Source organism: Arvicola amphibius, chromosome 5, assembly GCF_903992535.2.
Source record: "Arvicola amphibius chromosome 5, mArvAmp1.2, whole genome shotgun sequence".
NCBI lineage: Eukaryota > Metazoa > Chordata > Mammalia > Rodentia > Cricetidae > Arvicola > Arvicola amphibius.
The window spans coordinates 14,344,098-14,364,658 of record NC_052051.1 but is presented as its reverse complement, the minus strand read 5'-3'; the positions used below and the strand labels follow the sequence as shown (position 1 = coordinate 14,364,658).

The 20,561-nt window shown below is 42.9% G+C and overlaps 1 protein-coding gene across 1 annotated transcript; it reads right to left on the bottom strand.

Annotated features, from left to right (window-relative positions):
- Positions 1-5: 5 nt before the first annotated feature.
- On the bottom strand, positions 6-382 carry LOC119813987 (WAP four-disulfide core domain protein 15B-like). The gene is made up of 2 exons (XM_038329221.1): positions 298-382; positions 6-163 (listed from the first exon to the last, which is right to left on the bottom strand). The coding sequence occupies exons 1-2, from the start codon at positions 380-382 to the stop codon at positions 6-8; spliced, it is 243 nt and encodes an 80-aa protein (XP_038185149.1).
- Between the last annotated feature and the right edge of the window lie 20,179 nt (positions 383-20,561).

The window sequence follows — 20,561 nt, the reverse complement described above, 5'->3', positions numbered from 1 at the left end:
CTCACCTAATCCAAAGCATCCCATGGATCCGTACAGCGCTTCTGACAGTAGTAGAAGCAACACTTTTTGGCTCCCTTGCAGCCTCTATCACGCGTGCATAGGGACAGGAGGACAAAAGGGCAGGAAAGATGAAACTCTGGGCAGTACCCGGGTTTGACTAAAGCTGTAGAAGAATACCACAAGGTGAGTCTCGGGAGCCGATGAGCTGTGAATGCTGCTTCAGGCATCAATGTCTCCACGGGCTCCTCAGAGGAAAGGCTTTCCTACCCAAGCAGATCCAGAATCACGGTGCCTTACCCCTGTTTCTCCTGAATATAGGCCGAGTCATATTACAGCAAAGAAGGATGGTCACTGTGAGTAGAGAGAGGCTAAGTGGCTTCATCTCCCAAGAAAGCAGTGCAGGTGAACGTGGAAGCCAGGGATGTTTCTGTTAGATTCATGGAAGGGCCGCCATCAGAAGGACCTGTGGTTCACAGAGTAGGACAGCAGAATTATCACCCTGATACAATGTTCTAGGGCCTGAGTGGGCCGTCCTTTTCTCAGGGTATCACAAAGTTGGCCTTTTTGTCAGTTCTGCTTCCTGCAGGCCATTAGGAATCAATAAGAGTAAAATACTTTTTCTAGACAGTGCATCAGGACTGGCCATCCCTGGAGTGATGGCTCCATGGGTAAGAGCAGGGGCTGTTTGTTCTTCCTGAGTTCAGTTTCCAGCAACCATGCTCACAATTATCTATAGTGGATCTGATACAATTTGGTGTGCAGATGTACATGCTGACAGAGCACTCATGCATTAAAAATACATAAATATGTATTTATTTAGTACCTAAAATTTTATGGCCAACTTTTCCTTCTTACTGAACTTGCAGAGAAACTGAAGCCCCAGCCCTCCCGTAACCTTCATTGAGGATGGTTTTGAAAGTGTACTTTCCACACATCAACATCTAAGCACCACATGACATCACAAAAATGAAGGAGAATGGCTTTGCAATGTGATATTAGAGTTACTAAAAATTTCTGTTTACATGGAACACAAGATTAACATTTAATTTCTTAATTTCCTTTTTTTTTTTTTAAAATCTTCATGAATGTGTAAAAATCGCAGTTGTCGTTGAAAATATGAGATGTTTGTTATTTGTTTAGTTGGGAATCTACTTGTGTAGGCACTGACCAAAACATAGCTTTGTATAAAGAACAACAATAATAAAAAAAACTAAATAAAACAACAAAATAGTTTTGTAGCTATGTCCAAGAGACTTAGAACCTAATGTGAAAGCAAAACCTAATCTTTTGAAAACTACTTATGTTTTATTTCTAATTGCATGAATGTGTGTGTGTGTGTGTGTGTGTGTGAGCATGTAAGTGCAGGTGCCCAGGGAGGCAGAAAGAGGGTGTTGCATCCTCCAGAAGCTAGATTATAAGTGTTTGGGAACTGCTCTTTATACATGCTTGGAGTCAAGTTCAGATCCTCTGCTAGAGCAGTATGAACTCCTAACCCCTGAGCCCTCTCTCGACTATATATTTTTTAACTGTAATTTGTGCTGCTGTCTTCAGTCTCTGGGTCACCTTGACATTGGTGACTTGTAGATTTCATTTTAAAGAAAACTTCTTATTGGTTGGTTTAATGTACCAAAATCTTAAAATGCCACTCTGGCCCAGAAGAGCTCATTTTTTAAAAGTTTATTATTCTCTGCAGCTTTAAGATGCTCAAATATGGAAAAAGATGTTACATGGAAGGAAGGTACATTGTAATGTTGCTTTAAATTAATGTAAAAAACTTAAATAAAAACTTACCTAGTGAATCTGGTCATACTTAAAAATAGTGACAGGTTATGAACAAATAGTCTCCCCTCCAGGAACATGTAGTTGGTTGAAACATCTAAATTAAGCTAGTGGTGTATTTCTTGTTAATAGAGAAGTTGGGAAATTATGATTAGTTCCCTATGAACTATAGAATATGTGAAAAATCTGTATGACACAGGTTCATAATTCAGTGATTTACTTTGATGGTTTCTACAACAACCCCAACTCCAAAACAGCACTTTAGGATTAGAGATTTGGGAGCCATTCCTTCACCATCACTCCGAGAATCCTGACAACCCACCTGAGGGAAAAACAAGCACCATTTTGGAAGTGTGGGGGTTGAACTAAAGCTTTGCAAAGACACAAGAAGACAAAAGAATGTGAATCTCACCAAGCAAAGAGAGCTTTGTAGCAGTTTGCTTGTCATCTTCCCAGTTATGGGCACTTTTAAAGCTCGGGCAGAGGACTCAGAAGGAACAGAGTGGCCAACCCTCGTGATCTAAGAAGGAAGCCCCAGAACACACACTGTGGAAGAAGAGCATCGCAGAATTGTTCCCTGACCTCCACAGCTGTGTACCACCTGTCACACCACCAAATGCAAACCAAGAACTGAAAGCAGTAGCTGGCTCCATGGTAGTTATGAAGACTGGGAACTTGTAGCCTCTCCAGGGGAGGATTTTCTCCTCCTTCCCTCAAAGTTCCTACTCCCAGACGTGATCATGATTTTAACTCTTAAAAACAGCTCTTCCATCTGAACACATCTTCAGTTCCCTTGACTCAGTTTTGGGTCTGTGAAGGTGGCACTATCCTGGGAATCCATCTTTCACCTCAGGTGCCCAAATGGTGCCAAGAGGGTAGAGTGGGGATGAGATACCCTGAATTTTTGGAAAATCTGGATAATTGCCTAGACATGTACATGTATGTCATGTATCTGTTGGTTCTCACATGTCATGCTTCTGTCAACACCTACATGCATGCTGAGGGAAGATCCGAGAAAACTGTGCTAGCTCATCCATGACTGAATGTAATTGCAGCAAGACCATGATGTAAGACTTGGAAACTCAGGGCGGGGGAGACACCTCAAGCTGGATATACTGGCAGGCACTCTCTGGAAAGGACTTAATAGCTCAGGAAATTACAGCAAGTGTTGGCAAATAGGCACAGAGGAAGCAGTTCACAGGGAGGCAAGACAGTCTACAGAATGGGAGGAAGACTTTGCCAGCTACACATCTGTCAGGGGATTAATATCCAGAGCATAGAGAGAAGTAGAGTAAGTTAAGCATAAAAAGCCCTTTGACCTATCCTCAAGAAAATAAGGACTAGGAAGTGCTAGTGAGGGTGTATAGATGAAGGACTCCTCGTGCACTGCTGGTAGTAATAAAAATGAAACCAGACACTGTGGGAATGGGTGCTGTGCTGTGGGACAATAATCTTGTATCCTGTAAAGAGCTGTCATTTGTATTGCTTTAATAACACACTGATTGGCCAGTAGCCAGGCAGGAAGTAGTATAGACGGGGCTACTATGCAGGAAGTAGAGGCAGGGGGATGAGAACAGGAGAATTCTGGGAAGAGGAAAGGTTGAGTCTGCAGTTGTAACCCAGATGCAGAGGAAGCAAGATGAGAATGCTTCACTGATAGTAGGACCAGGTGGGACAGAAATCTCTGTCACCAGTGATGCATTTCCTCAAAAGCTAAAGATGGGACTATCTTGCAGTCCAGCTGTACCGCCAACCATACCCCTTCTGATGTCCACTCTAAGCAATCTGAGTCAGCACACTACAGACACCTGTGTGCTGTTTATTGATGAGCCATTCAGAATAGCCAAAATATGGAGTCAGCCTAGGTGTCTACGGACAGATGTGTGGCAGGTTTTAGTCACACTTCAAAGAAGAATGGGATTATGTCACTTGCAGGGAACTGAGGCAGGATGGGAAGATGAGAATTATGGGACACCTCACTGGAGTTGTTTGAGGCCTGTTATCAACTGAAGATCAAGAATCCTAGCATAACTTATAACATTTCTGGGAAGTTTGCCAGTGCAGAAGCAATGATCCTTTCATGCAAATATATTTTATGCTAAAATAGTAATGAACTGAACCATGCTTGAGGCCCAAGCGCTTGTGACCTATATGACTTTATTCCTAAATAGTTTCTGGAATCCTCACAAGACTGTTGAGTTTGCTCACAATAAAGCTGTCCTAAAGTCCATTGTCTCTGTGCAATATTTTAATCCTGTCAGTTACACTCAGCAATCACCCTGTGATTCCATGGAACCTCCCTGAAAGCTGTGACCTCAAACCCCTTCAAAGTGTGCATGCTACTGCGAGGACTCTCGAAGAGCCCTTCTCATACCATCAGGCAGGTCTTCCTTTCTCAGTGATGTTCTTGCTCCTAACCCTTAATAACTATGCTAAAATGTCCTTGAAAATTTTATTTTATGTGTAAGTGCTGTAGCCTAGTGTATGGATTACATTATGTACATGTAGTGCTCAAGGAGAATGAGGGAGGCTTTGGACCCCCTGGAACTTGAGTTACAGATGGTGGTGAGACACTATGTTGGTGCTGGAAACCAAACCTGGGTCCTCTGCAAGAGCAGTAAGTGCCTTTAGCCATGAACATAGCTCTTCAGCCCCTTGAAAAAAATATCTTTTAACAAACCCCAACTCTGCTTCATACTGGCTTATACTGCAATTCTGTTCTGTGTCAAGACAAGGGTTCAGCTTCACCTGCGTCAAGGTCCGCCAAACACTGAAGGGACTCCTCAGCTGTTGGAGGTGGCAGTGTGGAGCTGTGTCTCTGTCCCTGCTGCTGCTGCTGCCAGGGATGGATGGGACCTGCAGAGCTCAAGCCAGACTCAAAAAGACAAAGACAGTGTTTTCTTTTGACAGAGAGCATCAGTAGGAGAATTTATCAAGCAGAAGAAAGAATGTGAGCTTCAAGACAGGTCATGTGGAATTAAGGTTTAAAAAATGCACAAGACATCCCAGCACTCGGGAGGCAGAGGCAGGCGGATCTCTGAGTTCGAGACCAGCCTGGTCTACAAGAGCTAGATCCAGGACAGGCTCTAGAAACTACAGGGAAACCCTGTCTCGAAAAACCAAAAAAAAAAAAAATGCACAAGACATAAAAGGGGATGCGGGAAGAGACAGAACCATTGAGGTTGGTAATGAGAGATGGCTATGAGAAAGTACAATAACATACTTGCATGGGGAAGACAAAACGAAACCTGTTATAGTGAGAGATAATCCATCATGGGGTTAGAAGGGACAGTTTTGCATTTATACCTTTCATTCTCATTAGCGTAGCATACATAGACAATAAACTGGGAATGAGGAGACTATATTCAAATAATTCTATCTCAGACTCTTGTACTGTACAGCATTAAAAACTAGCACCAGGCACAGACTCACACATCTGTCTCCTGGGTGATTCATATGGTGTTAGCCTCTACATCAATGATAGATGGAAGCATGCACTTCCTGCCTGAGTAACAGCTTGTCTGACAGCTGCAAGACAGCAGCAGTCAGTGTCAGTCTTGAGAGCCACGGAATTCCAGTATGTTGTTAAACCAAGTTCAAAGCTCATGGGATTACTTCCTTTCTCCCCTCAGGATGAGCTGCCTGTGCCAGTCATGGCCTGAGGGTGTCCCCAGGACCACAGCGGCTGCAGTACTCACAAACATAGGAATCATTTCTCACAGTCTGCAGGGAACTGTTGGACAAACTTCCTACTGAAAGACAATCTAGATACTGCTAGAATATCAAGACTGGAATGCATACTTCTTCCATTCAAGGTGTGGGTGCAGGGTAATAAAGATCAATAACAATCAGGGAAGCATGGCATTGCCTACTGGAGAAGATAAAATATGCCAGAGACTGAATGTGAATATATGGACAGTATTGACTCCACAGTAATTGAAAATAATTTCCAAGTTAGAAAAATCAAAATGAACTTCAAGAAAATTAAGAGAAATAATACTGAAATTTATTGGAGAAATTTAGCAGAGTGACTAAAGTAATTAATTCCATAGAGAATTACCAAAGCTGGAAAACGTGGAATGATCATGTGCTACTGTGAGTATTGTTAGAACTGATCAATCCAAACAGTCTTTGAATTCACAGACAGGTTGCTCGAAAATACAGTCACCATGGAGGAAAGAGCTAAAAAGAAGAGGAATGCTTCCCCAGACAACATGAAAAGGGCAAATGTTTGTGTCAGCGGTATTCAAGAGAGAGCAGAGAAAATCATTTTGTTTTAAATCTTTTGAGGAAACAAGACCAGGAGACTTTGCAAAGCCAAGGAAAGATAAAAATGTCCAGGAGATCAAATTTTTTCTATCCGGGTTATTCTACACCATGAATTATTCTGATCAAAATCCTGAAGATCAAAGACAGAGAGGATATGGGGGCAGCGAGAGAACAGAGGAGTCAGCACAGTAGGAAACTCCAGGGGGAGTGGGAGGCGACTTCCCAGAGGCCTTGTTCTGGACAGGATGAGATACTTAACGTTTCCAAAGGGAGAAACATGCCAATCAAAAATACTCACCCCACAGACCTATCCTCAGTAAATGAAAGAGATGAAACACTTGTGTAGAAATAAAAACTGAAGGAGGTTGTCTCCACAAGACCTGTTTTTCAAGAAAGGCTAAAAGGAGTTTGTGAAGCTGAACAAAAAGGTTGTTAATCAGTAATCAAAAATATCCAACACTTAGAAGCAGACAAGCTAAAAGATAATAACAGAAACAGGAGAACTGATGTGGCATCAGATAAAACAGACTAACCCACAGTTGCCACGTGACAATAAGAGTATCAATACTGATAATGACCTTCCTAACTTGAGGAGCATTGGGCAATCCTTTGGGGGTCTGGATGGAGAAAAGCAGAGAAGGGAAGCATCCCTTGCCCCATCTGTATGTCAGATTTGGATGTCAGCCTTCTGTACCCTTGCACCAGGATTTACCCATAGAGAAGATGTATCTGAAATATGTACGTAGCATGCTGTTGTTAGTAGAGACCCAAGCAGATGATGCAAATATCTGAATTGAAGGATGTAGAATGAAGTCTGAAATGAGATGTGGCACCAGTATAGACAGAACTTAAATAGTGTACTGATCAATTACAACTGAGTCATGTATTAAGTATTATACCAGAAAACACTACATTGCTCTCAAGTTCCCATGGAACAGTCTCCAAGAGAGGCCACACAAATACAGCAATAAAGTTCAATCTATTTACAAAGATTGAAATCATAAAGGTACCAATAAGAAAAGGAAGATCAGAAAATAAATAGGTAAACTAACATATGTTCAAATAGTAAATTGTCAAAAACACGACTGAACAGAGAAAATGATTCGTAGCTGTAATTCGTGGAAGAGACTATTAACATAGCTTTAAAACTAAGGACAATGTGTGCCCGTGAGATGGCTCGCTGGGTAAAGGCACTTGCTGTGTAAACTCGAGGGCCTGAGTTTGATCTCCAGATCCCAAGATGGAATCAGAGAACAATACCTGAAGATTGTCTTCTATTCTGCATACATGGCTCATTCTATGTCTACTTGCACACCTCTGCAGTACACACGCGTGCGCGCACGCGCGCGCACACACACACACACAAAACTTAAAACATCTTAAACAAACTAAGGAAAATAACTGAGCCCAGATCTGACAGAGGGGAGGAAATAAGAATGAGAAAATCTAAGATTTAAAGACCAGTGAGAGATTATGGATATCCTTATTCCACCTTTCCTAAGTCTACTGTGTTTCTTCCCTTTCTCATGCCAGGTTGCTCTGCGTATATATAACTTCATTAAAAGATTCCCTTGATTCTGTTTACATTTTCCTACATGCCAACATCCAGTTAGATCAACGCCATTTGTTGAAGATGCTTTTTTCCCCCATTGTATAATTTTAGCATCTTTGTCAAAAAGCAGGTGTCCATAGGTGTGTGGATTTAAATCTGGGTTTTTTTTATTTGATCCACCTATCTTTTTTTTTTTTTTTTTGCTAATACCATGTGGTTTTTATTACTATAGCTCTGTCGTAGAACTTGAAATCAGGATGGTGATACCTCCAGAAAATTCTTTTATTGTACAGGATTGTTTTAATTATCCTCTTTTTTTATTTGCATGTGAATTTGAGTTTTCTTTCAAGGTCTGTAACGAATTGTGTTGGGATTTTAAAGGGAATTGTATTGAGTCTGTAGATTGCTTTTTGGTAAGATGGTCATTTTTGCTTTGTTAATCCTACTGATCCACGAGCATGAGAGATATTTCCATCTTTTGATATCTTTTTCAATTTCTTTCTTTAAAGACCTGAAGTTTAACTGTGTTCATAGCAACTTTATTGTCATAGCCAGAACCTGGAAACAACCTAGGTGTCCCTCAACTGAGGAATGGATAAAGAAAATGTGGTACATTTATACAATGGAGTGTTACTCAGCTTTTAAAAACAAGGACACCATGAAATTTGAAAGCAAATGGATGGAATTAGAACAAAAAACATACTGAGTGAGGTAACCTAGACCAAGAAAGACAAAACTGGGATGTTCTCGCTTATAAGAGGATGTTAGCTCTGACATACAGGATAACTATGCTACAGTCCACAGGCCCAGAGAGACTAGACTAGGTAACAAGGAGGGTTCATGGGGGGGGGCACCCAGATCTCCCTGGGAAAGGGAAATAGAAGAAATTTCATGAGTGGACCCAGGGCAGGTGGGAATGGGAACTTGAGCGATCAGGTTGTGGGGGGGTAGAGGGGAGAGTACTGAAAGAGACTACTAGAAAGAGGGCATTTGGGGGCCAGGTAAAAACCTGGTGCAATGGAATCTCCTAGAACTCTACAAGGATAACCCTAGCTAAGACTCCTAGCAACAGTGGATACATAGGCTGAACTGGCCGTCTCCTGTGAGCAGATTGGTACCTAGCCCAACTGTCATCAGCGAGCCTTCATCCAGTAACTGATGGAAACAGATGCAGACCCACAGCCAAACATCAGGCGGAGCTCAAGGAATCCTGCTGAAGAAAGGGAGGAAAGGATTGTAGGAGCCAGAGGGGTCAAGGAAACCACAAGAAAACTCACATAGTCAACTAACCTAGGCTCATAGGAGCTCAGAGAACAGACAATCAGGGATCCTGTTTAGAACTGACCTATGTGCCCTCTGCATATATGTTATAGTTGTGTAACTTGGTTCTATTGTGGAACTCCTAACAGTGGGAACAGGGCACAATGGACCACCTTGTCCAGTCTTAATACATGGTGAGGTGTATTAAGCCTTACTGCAACTTGATATTCCATGTTTTGTTGATACTTGTGGGAGACCCTGCCCTTTCCTGAAGAGAAATGGAGTGAGTTGGGGGTAGGGACAGAAGGGGGCCTGGGAGAGGGACTTCAAGGAAAGGGGAGGGGAAACTATGGCTGGGATGTAAAAAATTAAATATTATTTTTTGAAAAAGCATCCCTTGCCGCTAGACATGATCTTAAACCCAAAGGTTTAGTCATCCCTTTCTCATCTAGTGACTGTGATATAGAAGCAGAGGCAAGATTTCTAGAGCCTCAAAGTAAGAGCAGCATCCTTCAAGATTAAAGAGCGGATCCTGGGAAATTGATGACAATCTTAGGAACTGCTCACACTTGCTTCTTCCCTAGAGAAAGAAGTTCACTAGAGATGCTATATTTTAAAAATAATTTACTTTGTAAATTATCAATCAATTAATTAATTATCATGTATATGTCTTTTATGTTGTACGTGGGGGACCTGTAGCCATTATCCCCAACTGTGCCCAGCCACCCCAGGGGCAAGGGGTGAGTCAGTGTGGAGTACTATGTTGCAGATCCTGGGAGTTGGTGAGCAAACTCAGTTTATTACAAAAGGGGTTAAGTTATATAGCGCAGAAATAACAGTTATTGGAGGTTCCTCTCTCTTTTGTCATGTTGGTGTTGTGTGATAGGCTCTAGGTTTGTGTTAGTGTTTGTTGGCCTCTTGGCAGATTATGAGACTAGCTTTGTGGGAGCACCTTAGTGTGTATATATATATATATATATATATTTTAAGATAAGATATATATTTTAAGATATATATATATATTAAGATAAACTTTTGTTTATTGGTAGAAATTTAAAAGCATTTAAACAACAGAGCACATATTATCCTGTATTCTTCTTCTGTGATCAAGGATATTAATTAGGAAAAGCTGAACTGAATCTCCCTTGCAAGCTAGCATTAAAGAGGCCGCTTACAGAGGGGAAGATGTGCAAGAGTTTTCTGTTATAGAGCAAAGAGATGCTCAGGGAAATCTGGTCAGGGCACATATTCCAATATCATTTAAACTACTTAATTAAAAGCAGTCTGTGCACAATATGGCCCTACAGCTCCCTTTACCCAGTTGCTCCTGGAAAATATGTCTCTAGAAGCTCTACCCCTGGGGAATTGGAAGCAGTTGGCCAAAGTTTGCCTGTCAGGAAGGGACTACCTGTTGTGGAAAACCAAGTTTGCAGAACAATACCAGGTCACAACTGAGAGAAATAGGGCCTAACAAGTTCCTATTTTTTTTTTTTTTTTTTTTTTTTTTAGGAAATGCTTGTAAGTAAGGGTTCTTACACAGAAACAGATCAACAGTTAAACTTTGATATAGCAGCATATGCCCAAATTAATGCAGCTTCCAAAAAGGCCTGGAATAAACTTCCATCTTCTAAAAAGCAGACTGAGGAATTGTCTCATATAAAACAGGGACCTGATGAATTGTTTCAGTGCTTTGTCTGCAGACTGATGCAGGCATCAAGCAGGTTAAGTGGAGATACAGAAGCAGGACTTTTTGATGTTAAACAGCTAGCCTTTGAGAACACTAATGCTATATTTAAAGCTGCTTTAAGGTCTTTTAGAAAGAAAGGTAACATCTCTAATTATATCAGATCTGTTCAGATATTGCCCACTCATATACATAGGGACTGGCTATATCCGCTGCTTCACAAGGAGATGCAATTAATGATGTTCTCCCCCAACAAAGAAATCAAGTCCCAGAGAGAAGTAGGGCTACAGGGCCTCCTGGAAGATGCTTCGGGTGCGGCCTCATGGGATATAATATCAGGCAATGTCCCAATAGGAGAGTAAGCCCGGGGCTACCAGGATTGTGCCAGAGATGCAGGAGAGGAAAACACTGAACTAATGAGTGCAGATCAAAGGGGGATGATCAAGGAAACCCCTTGCTAGGAAATGAAAAGAGGGGCCTGCCTCAGGCCCCAAGGCAAATCTGTGAACTATCCAGCAGTCTGTTCCCCCACAAGAAAATCCATTCAGGACCTTTGCAGAGCAACCTCAGGCAATGCAGGGCTCCATCTGAGCTCTTCCATCTACACAGTTTTAACTCCTGAAATGGGGATGGGGCTCTCCCCTGCTGGGGTTTATGGACCTTTACTGGAATGTACTGTAGGATTATTATTGGGGAGAAGTAGCACCACTATGCAAAGGGATTATGTTATTCTGGGAGTAATTATTTTGGAGGAGAAATCAAGGTTATGAGTCACTCTCCTAATGGAGTTTCCATGGTAGAGACAGGACAGAGGCCCAATTAACTTTACTCTCAAAAGCGTAAACTAGAAATCAAATTCAGGGAGGTAGAGAGGAGATAGAGGATTTGGTGCATCTGACGCCTTTTTACTCTAAATTTCTTGAATATGAATGCCCGTGAGCAATCTGCTATGGACAGATTTTGACATGACGGCACCAAGGTGATCTTTGCTAAAGCAAAGTGGAAAGACCCTTGCACTGGATTATGGAAAGGACCTCATCTTATATTAATATGCTGTCGAGGACATGTCTGCTTTTTCGTAGGAGGATGGCCAAACACAATCGCTTCTGGAATGTCTGGTCCAATGTATACAGCAGAAGGATGCCAGCCCTGATGACATCACAACTGCTGATGACTCCATAGAAGAATTGGAGTGAAGTTCCTGAATCTGTGTTTCTGACTTTCTTAATACCGTCATGCTGCAGTTTGAGAAGGGAAGGAAGATCATGGTTATTGTTGGTGATTCCTAGCTTATTGATGGACCTACTATGCAAATTTCCAGACCTTAGTGAGTCCTGGTTACTTTGGAGCCAGTCCAAGAACGCTGACTCAATGTTTGACAGTTGATCCATACTATTTCTTGAGACACAGAACTCATTTTTCCAACCTGGTGTTCAATTTGCTGTTGAAATAAAGGGCCTGAGAACTAATACCTCAGAAAATTTCCTCTCTGAGGGAGAGAGACTTGTTAAAGCAATGGAACATTATTATCGAGGCAAAGAGTGACTGAAGCCCCTCCTCAGAGATGAAGAGGAGTGGCATAAAAGTCTCTGCTGCTGCTCAGAGACTAGGACAGTCCAGAGTTATCTTTGAAACTTAGAAGCAGTAATGCAGTTGGACCGTAGTCCATTGCTACCAACTCTCCTGGATCAAGGACACCTGCAAACTAAAATCTGGTTTCATCTGCTATTGTGTCTCATCCCATGGCTAGCCAGCCCATTTCATAAACACCTGCCTTCTTACCTCCCTCAAGAAACAAATGCCTGGCATCTCTTACAGTGAACAGGATGCCTTTCCAACCACATCTCTTGATGAGCATGAACCCCCCAACACCCAGCTCTCCCCTCTCCCACTTTGTCCCATGCCTGCAGGAAGTAACCAGACGAGTCTATGCCCTTTTCCCAAAGAGAGCCTAAAATGTTGGTCATTATTATAACTTCAACTTCCTGTCACCCCTATATCCAAAGAGTCTGGAATGTTAAGTTGGGAGCATAACCCTAGCTCCCAGCATCCATCCCAGCACCCTGGCCTGGGAGTTGCATTGGTCTGGACTCAAATCCCAGCATGCAGGTCCTGATCCCTCCCCTGATCAGGACCACTTTCACAGGGTATTTAAGTGGGCTCCCAGAGGAGGAACACATTGTTTTGAGTTTGCATATGCTCCCTGCTTTCCTGTCTCCCCGCCATGCGCTCAGCCACCTGAGGGCTCTGTATTTAATAAAACATGGGCATTTTAATTTGGTTTAAATTGACCTAATTGGATTTTTTTGTGCCGGTGGAGTGGCTCGTTTAGGATTTTTTCCTAACACTTGGGTGTGGTTAATTAGTATTTTGGGTATAGCGTTGGATCCACTCCACCTGGATCAAAGGTCAGAGAATTCAAGTTTATTTCTTATATCATGTTAATGAAATCTGTTGCATCCCCCTCCCTTTTTGGAGTAAAGTATATAAGCATGTGGAAAATAAACAAAGCAGATTCAGTGTTCACTGAATGTCCTTCCTGATACTGTTCTGTGTTTCTATCGCTTCTTTCTCTCATTATCTCTGTTTCTTTTACTTACTAATTCTAATCCTCATACTCCTATCCTGTAATGTATGAGTTTTATTGAAGCTGGTCTTTGACACTTCTCCAGCTCCATGTCTGCCTGCATGCTGTCAAGCTCCCCACTATGATGATAATGGACTAAACCTCCCATCTGTAAGCCAGCCTCAATGAAATGTTTTCCTTAATAAGGGTTGTTGTGGTCATGGTGTTTCTTCACAGCAATAGAAACCCTAACTAAAACAGTAGTTGGTACCAAGAGTAGGGTGTTTTTGTGACAGATCTGACCATGGTTTTGGAGAATTGTGGAAGGACTTTGGAACTTTGGAATAAAAAGAACCATTGAGCATTAAGGAACTCAATGGGATGTTCTTTGGGAGCTTGGAAGATATAAGAATATTAAGAGCGGTGCAGAAGATGAAGGCCTGGCTTGCAAAGTTTCAGAGAGAAGTTTAAAGGCTCTATCAGGGCCATTTGTTATTTTGAATTAATATTCTGTGGTTCTGGTAACTAGGGCTGAAAAAATAGCTGTGGTTAACAAGATACCAGAACTACTAGAGTAAAAACTTTGTGTTCCTGGGACAATTGGTGCTGGTTAGCAGGAGCTAAGAGATTAGCAGTGATTGACAAGACACCAGTGTTGTTGAGGTGAAATCTGGGAAGTGTTTTCTGAGAGCAAAGAGAAGCTGTGTTCCTGAGGTGACCATAGTTGTACCTCATGTTGGCAGCAGAATTTGGTAATGTATAAGAGTCACACAGGTGGTACTGGTTTTGAAGGCATGAAGGGGCCATGGAAAGCAGCTGAGGCTTCTTACTGTGAGAGTCCAGGAGAGGCCATTGGTGAAGAAGCAGTTTCAGTGGCAGTTGAAGGCCCAGGGCTAGAGGGGTCATGCAAAGAAGTTGAGGCTTGGCACCATGAAGAGAACCTATGAGAGGTTACTGGTGAAAGTGGAGCCCAGTTGCAACAGAAGACCCCAGCATTTTGGAGATGCCAGTATCATGGAATGACCACCAAGAATAGTAGCAGCAGTGGAGTGGAGCCAACCTAGAAGACAAGCTGTGTGTGCTGTAGTACGTGGAGTTGGAGAAGTGACCCAAGCCTTTTGGAGGAGTCAAGAAGATTGTGAGTGGATCCCAGCCATTAGACCATTGGAATTGGTTTTGATTTGATTTGATTGTGACTGTGGCCCCATTTTTCCCTCTTGAAGTAAGAAAGTATTTTCCTGGAGCCGGGTGGTAGTGGTGCACGCCTTTAATCCCAATACTTGGGAGGCAGAGGCAGGTGAATCTCTCTGAGTTCAAGAGAATCTCTGAGTTCTCCTGGTCTGCGAGAGCTAGTTCCAGAACAGGCTCTAAAGCAACGCAAAGAAATCCTGTCTCAAAACACTAAAAGAAAAAAAATGTTTTACTGGACATCACAGTTGAGAGATTTTGAATTTTAAGACTTTGGATTTTAATAGAGATTGGTTATTTTAAAGGAACTGAAGTGTTAATGTGTTTGAGACTGTGGGTCTTTTATTTTTTTAATGTAAGATATTGGACTCACTAAGAGAGGGTTTAACAGGATTTAGCAGTGATGTGTTTGTGTGTCAAGTTGACAAGGGTTGTATTGGCTGATTTTGTGTTTCAACTTGACACAAACTTGAGTCATCAGAGGAGAAGGGGCCTCATTTGAGGAAATGCTTCCTTGAGATCCAGCTGTAAGACATCTTCTCAATTAGTGATCAGTGGGGGGAGGGCCCAGCCCATCGTGGGGGGGGTGCCATCCCTGAGCTGGTGGTCCTGTGTTCTATAAGAAAGCAGGCTGAGCAAGCCGTGGGGAACAAGCCAGTAAGCATCACCCCTTCATGGCTCTGCCTCAGCTCCTGCCCCCATATGCCTGACTTGTTTAAGTTTCTGTCCTGACTTCCTTCAGCCATGAAAGGCAATGTGGAAGTGTCAGCCAGGTAAACCCTTTTCTCCCCAACTTACTTTATGGTCATGGTGTTTCATTGCAGCAATGGAAACCCTAACTAAGACATCATGTCTGTTAGTCTTTTGGATTTCAGAAGATCTCAGCATGGAACCATCTTCTGGACTTAAGTTCCCCTCTCGACTGAACTCAGTCTTCAACTCACAAAGTTCAAGATTTCTCTGAATCTCAGCAATGCCATCTGTGAAAGAAGACCAGAGCCCAGGGCATTTGCTGAACTTTGTAACTGAATTTTCTAGTGCCTTTGGGTGGGCACATCTGATTATGAGGGAACTTTTAAAGAGGAAATGACAGGGAGAGGAATCATGTATATGGTTCAGCTTAGGTTATGTAAAATGACATTTGAGTTATTCACGGTGAGTTGGCATTTATGTAGCAGATCTGAAGTATCAAGGAGAAAACAAATATCACCCATCTGTATACCTTGCTTTCAGTTATGAATTTAACACACTAGTATGCACCAGGACCTGGTCTTTCGTCTGTGGCGGGAAGCACCTTGCTCATTTATGGTTCCATAGTCATCCTTGGGTGAAAAACAGTAAAACAACCACTGTTCAGCCTGGAGAAAACGCAAGCCATGCCACAGTCCCTGATTGGACTGAGAGAGGAAGAGGGTTTCACATGGATCAGTTCACTCACTGGAAAGCACATCTATTGCAGAGCAGAGCGGGATATAAAAGCATTCACCCAGTGTTGATGATGGCAGTTCCCTGGCGACAGAGCCTTCTCTCTGATAGAGAACAGGCAGTGTGCTCGGAGGTTAGTCAGGGGCCACCTCATCACATCAAAGATAAGATTGGCAGGTTTCCTCAGAGATAATGGTGAAAGCTTTGCCTAGTCTGAGTGTCTGTGGTAGTTTAGAGCTTAGAACAAAGGTACAGATATGACTTCCTAACAAGGGTATATCTGATGGATTCAGGAGAGGGAGGGGAGGGGAAGTCACTCACACACACACACACACACACACACACACACACACACACACACAGAGAGAGAGAGAGAGAGAGAGAGAGAGAGAGAGAGAGAGAGAGAGAGAGAGGAGAGAGAGGTTCCTTTGTGATAAATTTTAAATCCCTGGTTAATGGGATTCTGCTTCCACCGCTGATGTAATAAGCCAATCAAACCAGATTAATAAAACCAGGTATAATCTGAGCAAAGCACTCCTGGGCAACCCTCAGGAGGGTTCAAGAGGAATCACATGGCAAATATGGCTACCAGGCCTTAAGTAGCTTATAGGCGTGGTCTTGAACAGCCCCAAGGAGAGGCTGACTTTTGGCAGGCTTTCTCAGAGGTAGAGTTTGAAGAGGGCAGCTCCAGTGGAGACGCTGCTCTGGGTGCTGAGGGTGGGTCTGGAAGGGGACTCTGAGCCACTTTGATCATGGCTCTGCTGGTAGACTTAAGCACAGTAACCATTTAAGTGTATGTGTATATACATACACACACATATACATATATGTACATATGTGTATATACATACAGACACGAACATATATATGGAAACAACCTATGTATACTTTAATGTTCAATGAACATCAAGCATTCAATGGAATAATAACTCCCATCTGTTGCGGTTGTTGGCTGTGGGATGATTCTTTGGAGCCCTTCACATGATCAGTTACCCAGATAGAAGAACATTATTCCAAAGAAGTCATCACTGGGCCAGGTAACATGTAAAGGACCTGGCCATTTCACAGAGTCACTAAGAAGCCTGCCTGGAATCCACTGGGAAGAGAACAGGTTATAAATATGGAAAGCTGGGTTAGAGGGAAGACTCAGCAGTTAAGAGCAGTTGCTGCTCTGCTCATCACCCTTATCAGTCACTCACAACTGCTTGTAACTCCAACTCCAAAGGGATTTGATGCCATCTTCTGGCCTTCACACGTACCTGCATGCATATGCACATATATGTGTAAATAGACACTGCCCACATACATATAAATAAATAAAAACTTTTTTAAAAAAAATGAGACCAGTATATGTAGCATTGTCAAAAATCAGCCTCCCTGTGTAGCTCCTAAGTGTTGTGGTAGGAAGGCTGCTTGTTGGTTCCCAGCTGCTCAGCCCCAAAATAATCACACAGAAACTATACTATTTAAAACACTGCTTGGCCCATTAGCTCTAGCTTCTTATTGGCTAACTCTTAACACATTTCTATTAATCTGTGTATCACCATGTGGCTGTGGCTTACTGGGTAAGGTTCCATCTTGTGTCTGTCTCCGGTGGGGCTACATGGCTTCTCCCTGACTCCACCTCCTCCCAGCATTCAGCTTAGTTTTCCCCACCTTACTAAGTTCTGCTCTGTGCAGACCCAAGACAGTTCTTTATTAACCAATGGTATTCACAGCATACAGAGGGAAATCCCACATCACCTCAGTGCTATGTCTGTGCCCACAGATGCTATATATTCCTTGGTCAAGATGACAAGTGAGACGTGTCCAAAGCAAGGGCCATCATTGCCACTTCAAAGTCAAACACAGCTAATAAACACCTTGGAAATGAATGCTCACCACTTACCATGACCCTATCTGTGCTAATACCTACATCACAAATGTTCTTTAGACTGCCCAAGTCCTGATAGGAGTTACCTCGCATGAGGTAATGCTGAAGGAAGCTGGGGGAGGGGTGGCAACAAGAATCCAGCTTTTCATCTCTGTGGCAATTTTCTCCACGTGGACAGTTTTACTTTGGGAATCCAAGAGATGTAGTCTATGAACCCCTGCACCCACTGAGCAAGTGATACTTATGTTGTTTCCTTGACTACTCTATGTGGGACCTGAACAAACCATATCTACCTCTTTCATTCATGCTTTCTTTTAGAAAAACAAATAGAAAACTTAGAGGTGGTGAATGGGAGGTGACATGCCTCTCTGCATCCCTTCATCCACAGGTAGCGCAGGCAGATGACCAGGGGTCATTTTGTTGCGCGGTGAAGAACAGAAGGGACACTGAAGAGCTCTGGGTCTGCCAACTGGGTGAAACGAACAAGAGAACACAACTAAGGTGAATTTCTGGAGTGCCTTGTAAGATGCCTCCAAGTCTGTTGGGGTTTTGTTGTTTGTTTTGCCCTAGATCAACCGATATGCTATTCATTAGAGACCTAGAGCTCTCTAGAGCTACCGAGTGTTTCTCTAAGACCAGATGCCATTTCTCCCTGGCTCATTCCAAAGCAGTGGTAATCACTGATAACCTAAGGCACAGGTCTTGAAGACTGTGTTCTGTCCGGACATGTGAGTGTGTTTCCAGAATCTTAAAATACCAAGTGGCATGAATGGGCACCAGATATATATCCACAGTCTCAAGTGAAACTTGGTGTCATAATTTCAGGAAAGGGCATGCTAGAAAACTCCTCATCTTACAAATGGGCAAACATTCAGGGGTCAGGCGCAGGGCTGGGAAGGATATTCTGTCCTCTTGTGGTGTCCATCTTCTTTAGATCAGAGCTGGGCTAGAGGATTCACCCTCTCTGGAAACACTACGGTTGATGATCTTGTCCAGATACTGAGGGAAATACGGGCATTAGGCAGGAATTCCAGACTACTACAATGGTTTAATCCAAACCATTGTAAAGGACTAAAGGAAATGTGTTGGTCGATGCATCCATCATTTATAACTGCAGAGCAGTGGAATGTTCAGCCAGTGGAGGGTGGCTGCACACGGCGCCTGAACAATGAAGTCCTGGGAAATGTCTGGCAAACAGAAGAAAGCTACCTGCGAAGTCACATGGGAGATTTGCAGGAACAGCATGATGGGAGAAATGCAAAGAATGGAAGTAAGGTTTCTATTTACCTATCCACTGCAGCAAAAACAAACGCGGCAAATAAAAACAAAAAACACAACCCAGGTCACCAATGAGAGAGACTGACTGTAGCTGTTGTCAGGGACAGGGCAGGGCAGAGGGGGAAGAGGGAATGGAGGGGGGTGGTGCTTCAGTAGTTTAAACATCCTTCTATGCATAGACCTGACTCTGCGGGGGAACTACATGAGTTTCTCATATACAAATAAAATAAATGAATACAGTCCAAAGAGACCAAAAGGTTTATAAATGAGTGCCCTTCACATTTTATCAAAATAAGTAGGGGAAGAACTCAGGAGTCCTACCCCTCCCTGCCGGACTCTTGACAGTTAATGACTCTTGGGGAGGGGTCGTGATTCCATGCAGGGCTGCACATTATCCTTGCTCAGTGAATAACCCCCATCCACACTCAGGCAAGAAACTCAGTGGCCACAAACAGAAATAAGACATTAAAGTAGGAGGCAGGCTTGTTGAGAGGAAGGGAGGTGAGAGAAGAATGAGGGATTGAAATTCATATGTAGATGTGTGAAACTCTCAAAGAATTAAAAAAAAAAAAAGAATCCACAAAGGAGATGCATGAATGGCTGGTGTGCAAGTACTTTTCCTTCCCTATCGGGAAGCCCTCTGCTCCCCTCAGTTCCCACTGAAGGTGCACTTAACCTTCTGCTCGTCTCCTGCAAATCTTCTCCTCACTAGGCAACTGCGTCATTTAGTCTCCTTGAGGTTTTCTTTCAGTATGCTCTTAAATTACTCTCCTGGTGGCTACTTGCAGGCAGCAGAGCAACAATCTCTGTGGACCAGACCCCTGACAGTCATGCAGAAGTGTATTGATTGATTGTTTGGGTAACACAAACCCCTGATCTAATCTATATGTTTCCTGAAGGAGCACCTCACCCTGGAAATTTCCATCCTTACTGTTGGCAGTGCTCAATAATGCAAGGCATTCCATGTGTGCCAGGGCTGTCTTGTGGCTAAGGTCATACAAAATCTGTAACGCTCCTTTAGACAAACAGCTCCACAAATCACAGAAAACAATCACTGCTTTCTACAATGACATCCTCAAGGTTGAAATGTTTCCAGAAAACAACTGTTTCATTTCAATGTTTAAATAAAATGACTCTTCTAGATTTCCTACTACAGAGAGAACTGATTTTCCCCTTTCTAGCAGGTATCAATTTCAAATAACTTCTTGGTTATCGGTGGGACTTGCTGCCCACTTTTCTTCTCAGTACGGGCATTTTGTCTGGTTTGAACCCATGCAGGCCTTGTTTGTGTTGCCACAGTCTGTGAGTTCATATGTGTATCATATGATGCTCATGTCTGTTATGTCTGTACAGTGCTGTTCCCGTGGAGTCATCTACTGCCTCTGGCTTTTACTGCCTCTTACTGGGACTGCGGAGGGTACCAGTGTCCTCAGAGTGTCCTTATGTTCCCCGAGAAGGGCAAGAGAAAGATGCCAAGGAACTGACAAGAAAGTAACAAGTCCCAGGGCAAAGCTACCAAGGAGCCCAAATCTAAGTCTGTACGGAACCTAAGTCGAGTATGACAAAGCTCTGTAAGAAAGGTCCTAACTCGAAGCTTCTCACTGGGGTTTTCTGGTCAGGAAGCTCTTCAGGAGGTCCTTAGTAAAGGACTTACCAAACTGCTCCAGGACACTGAACCCCAATAACT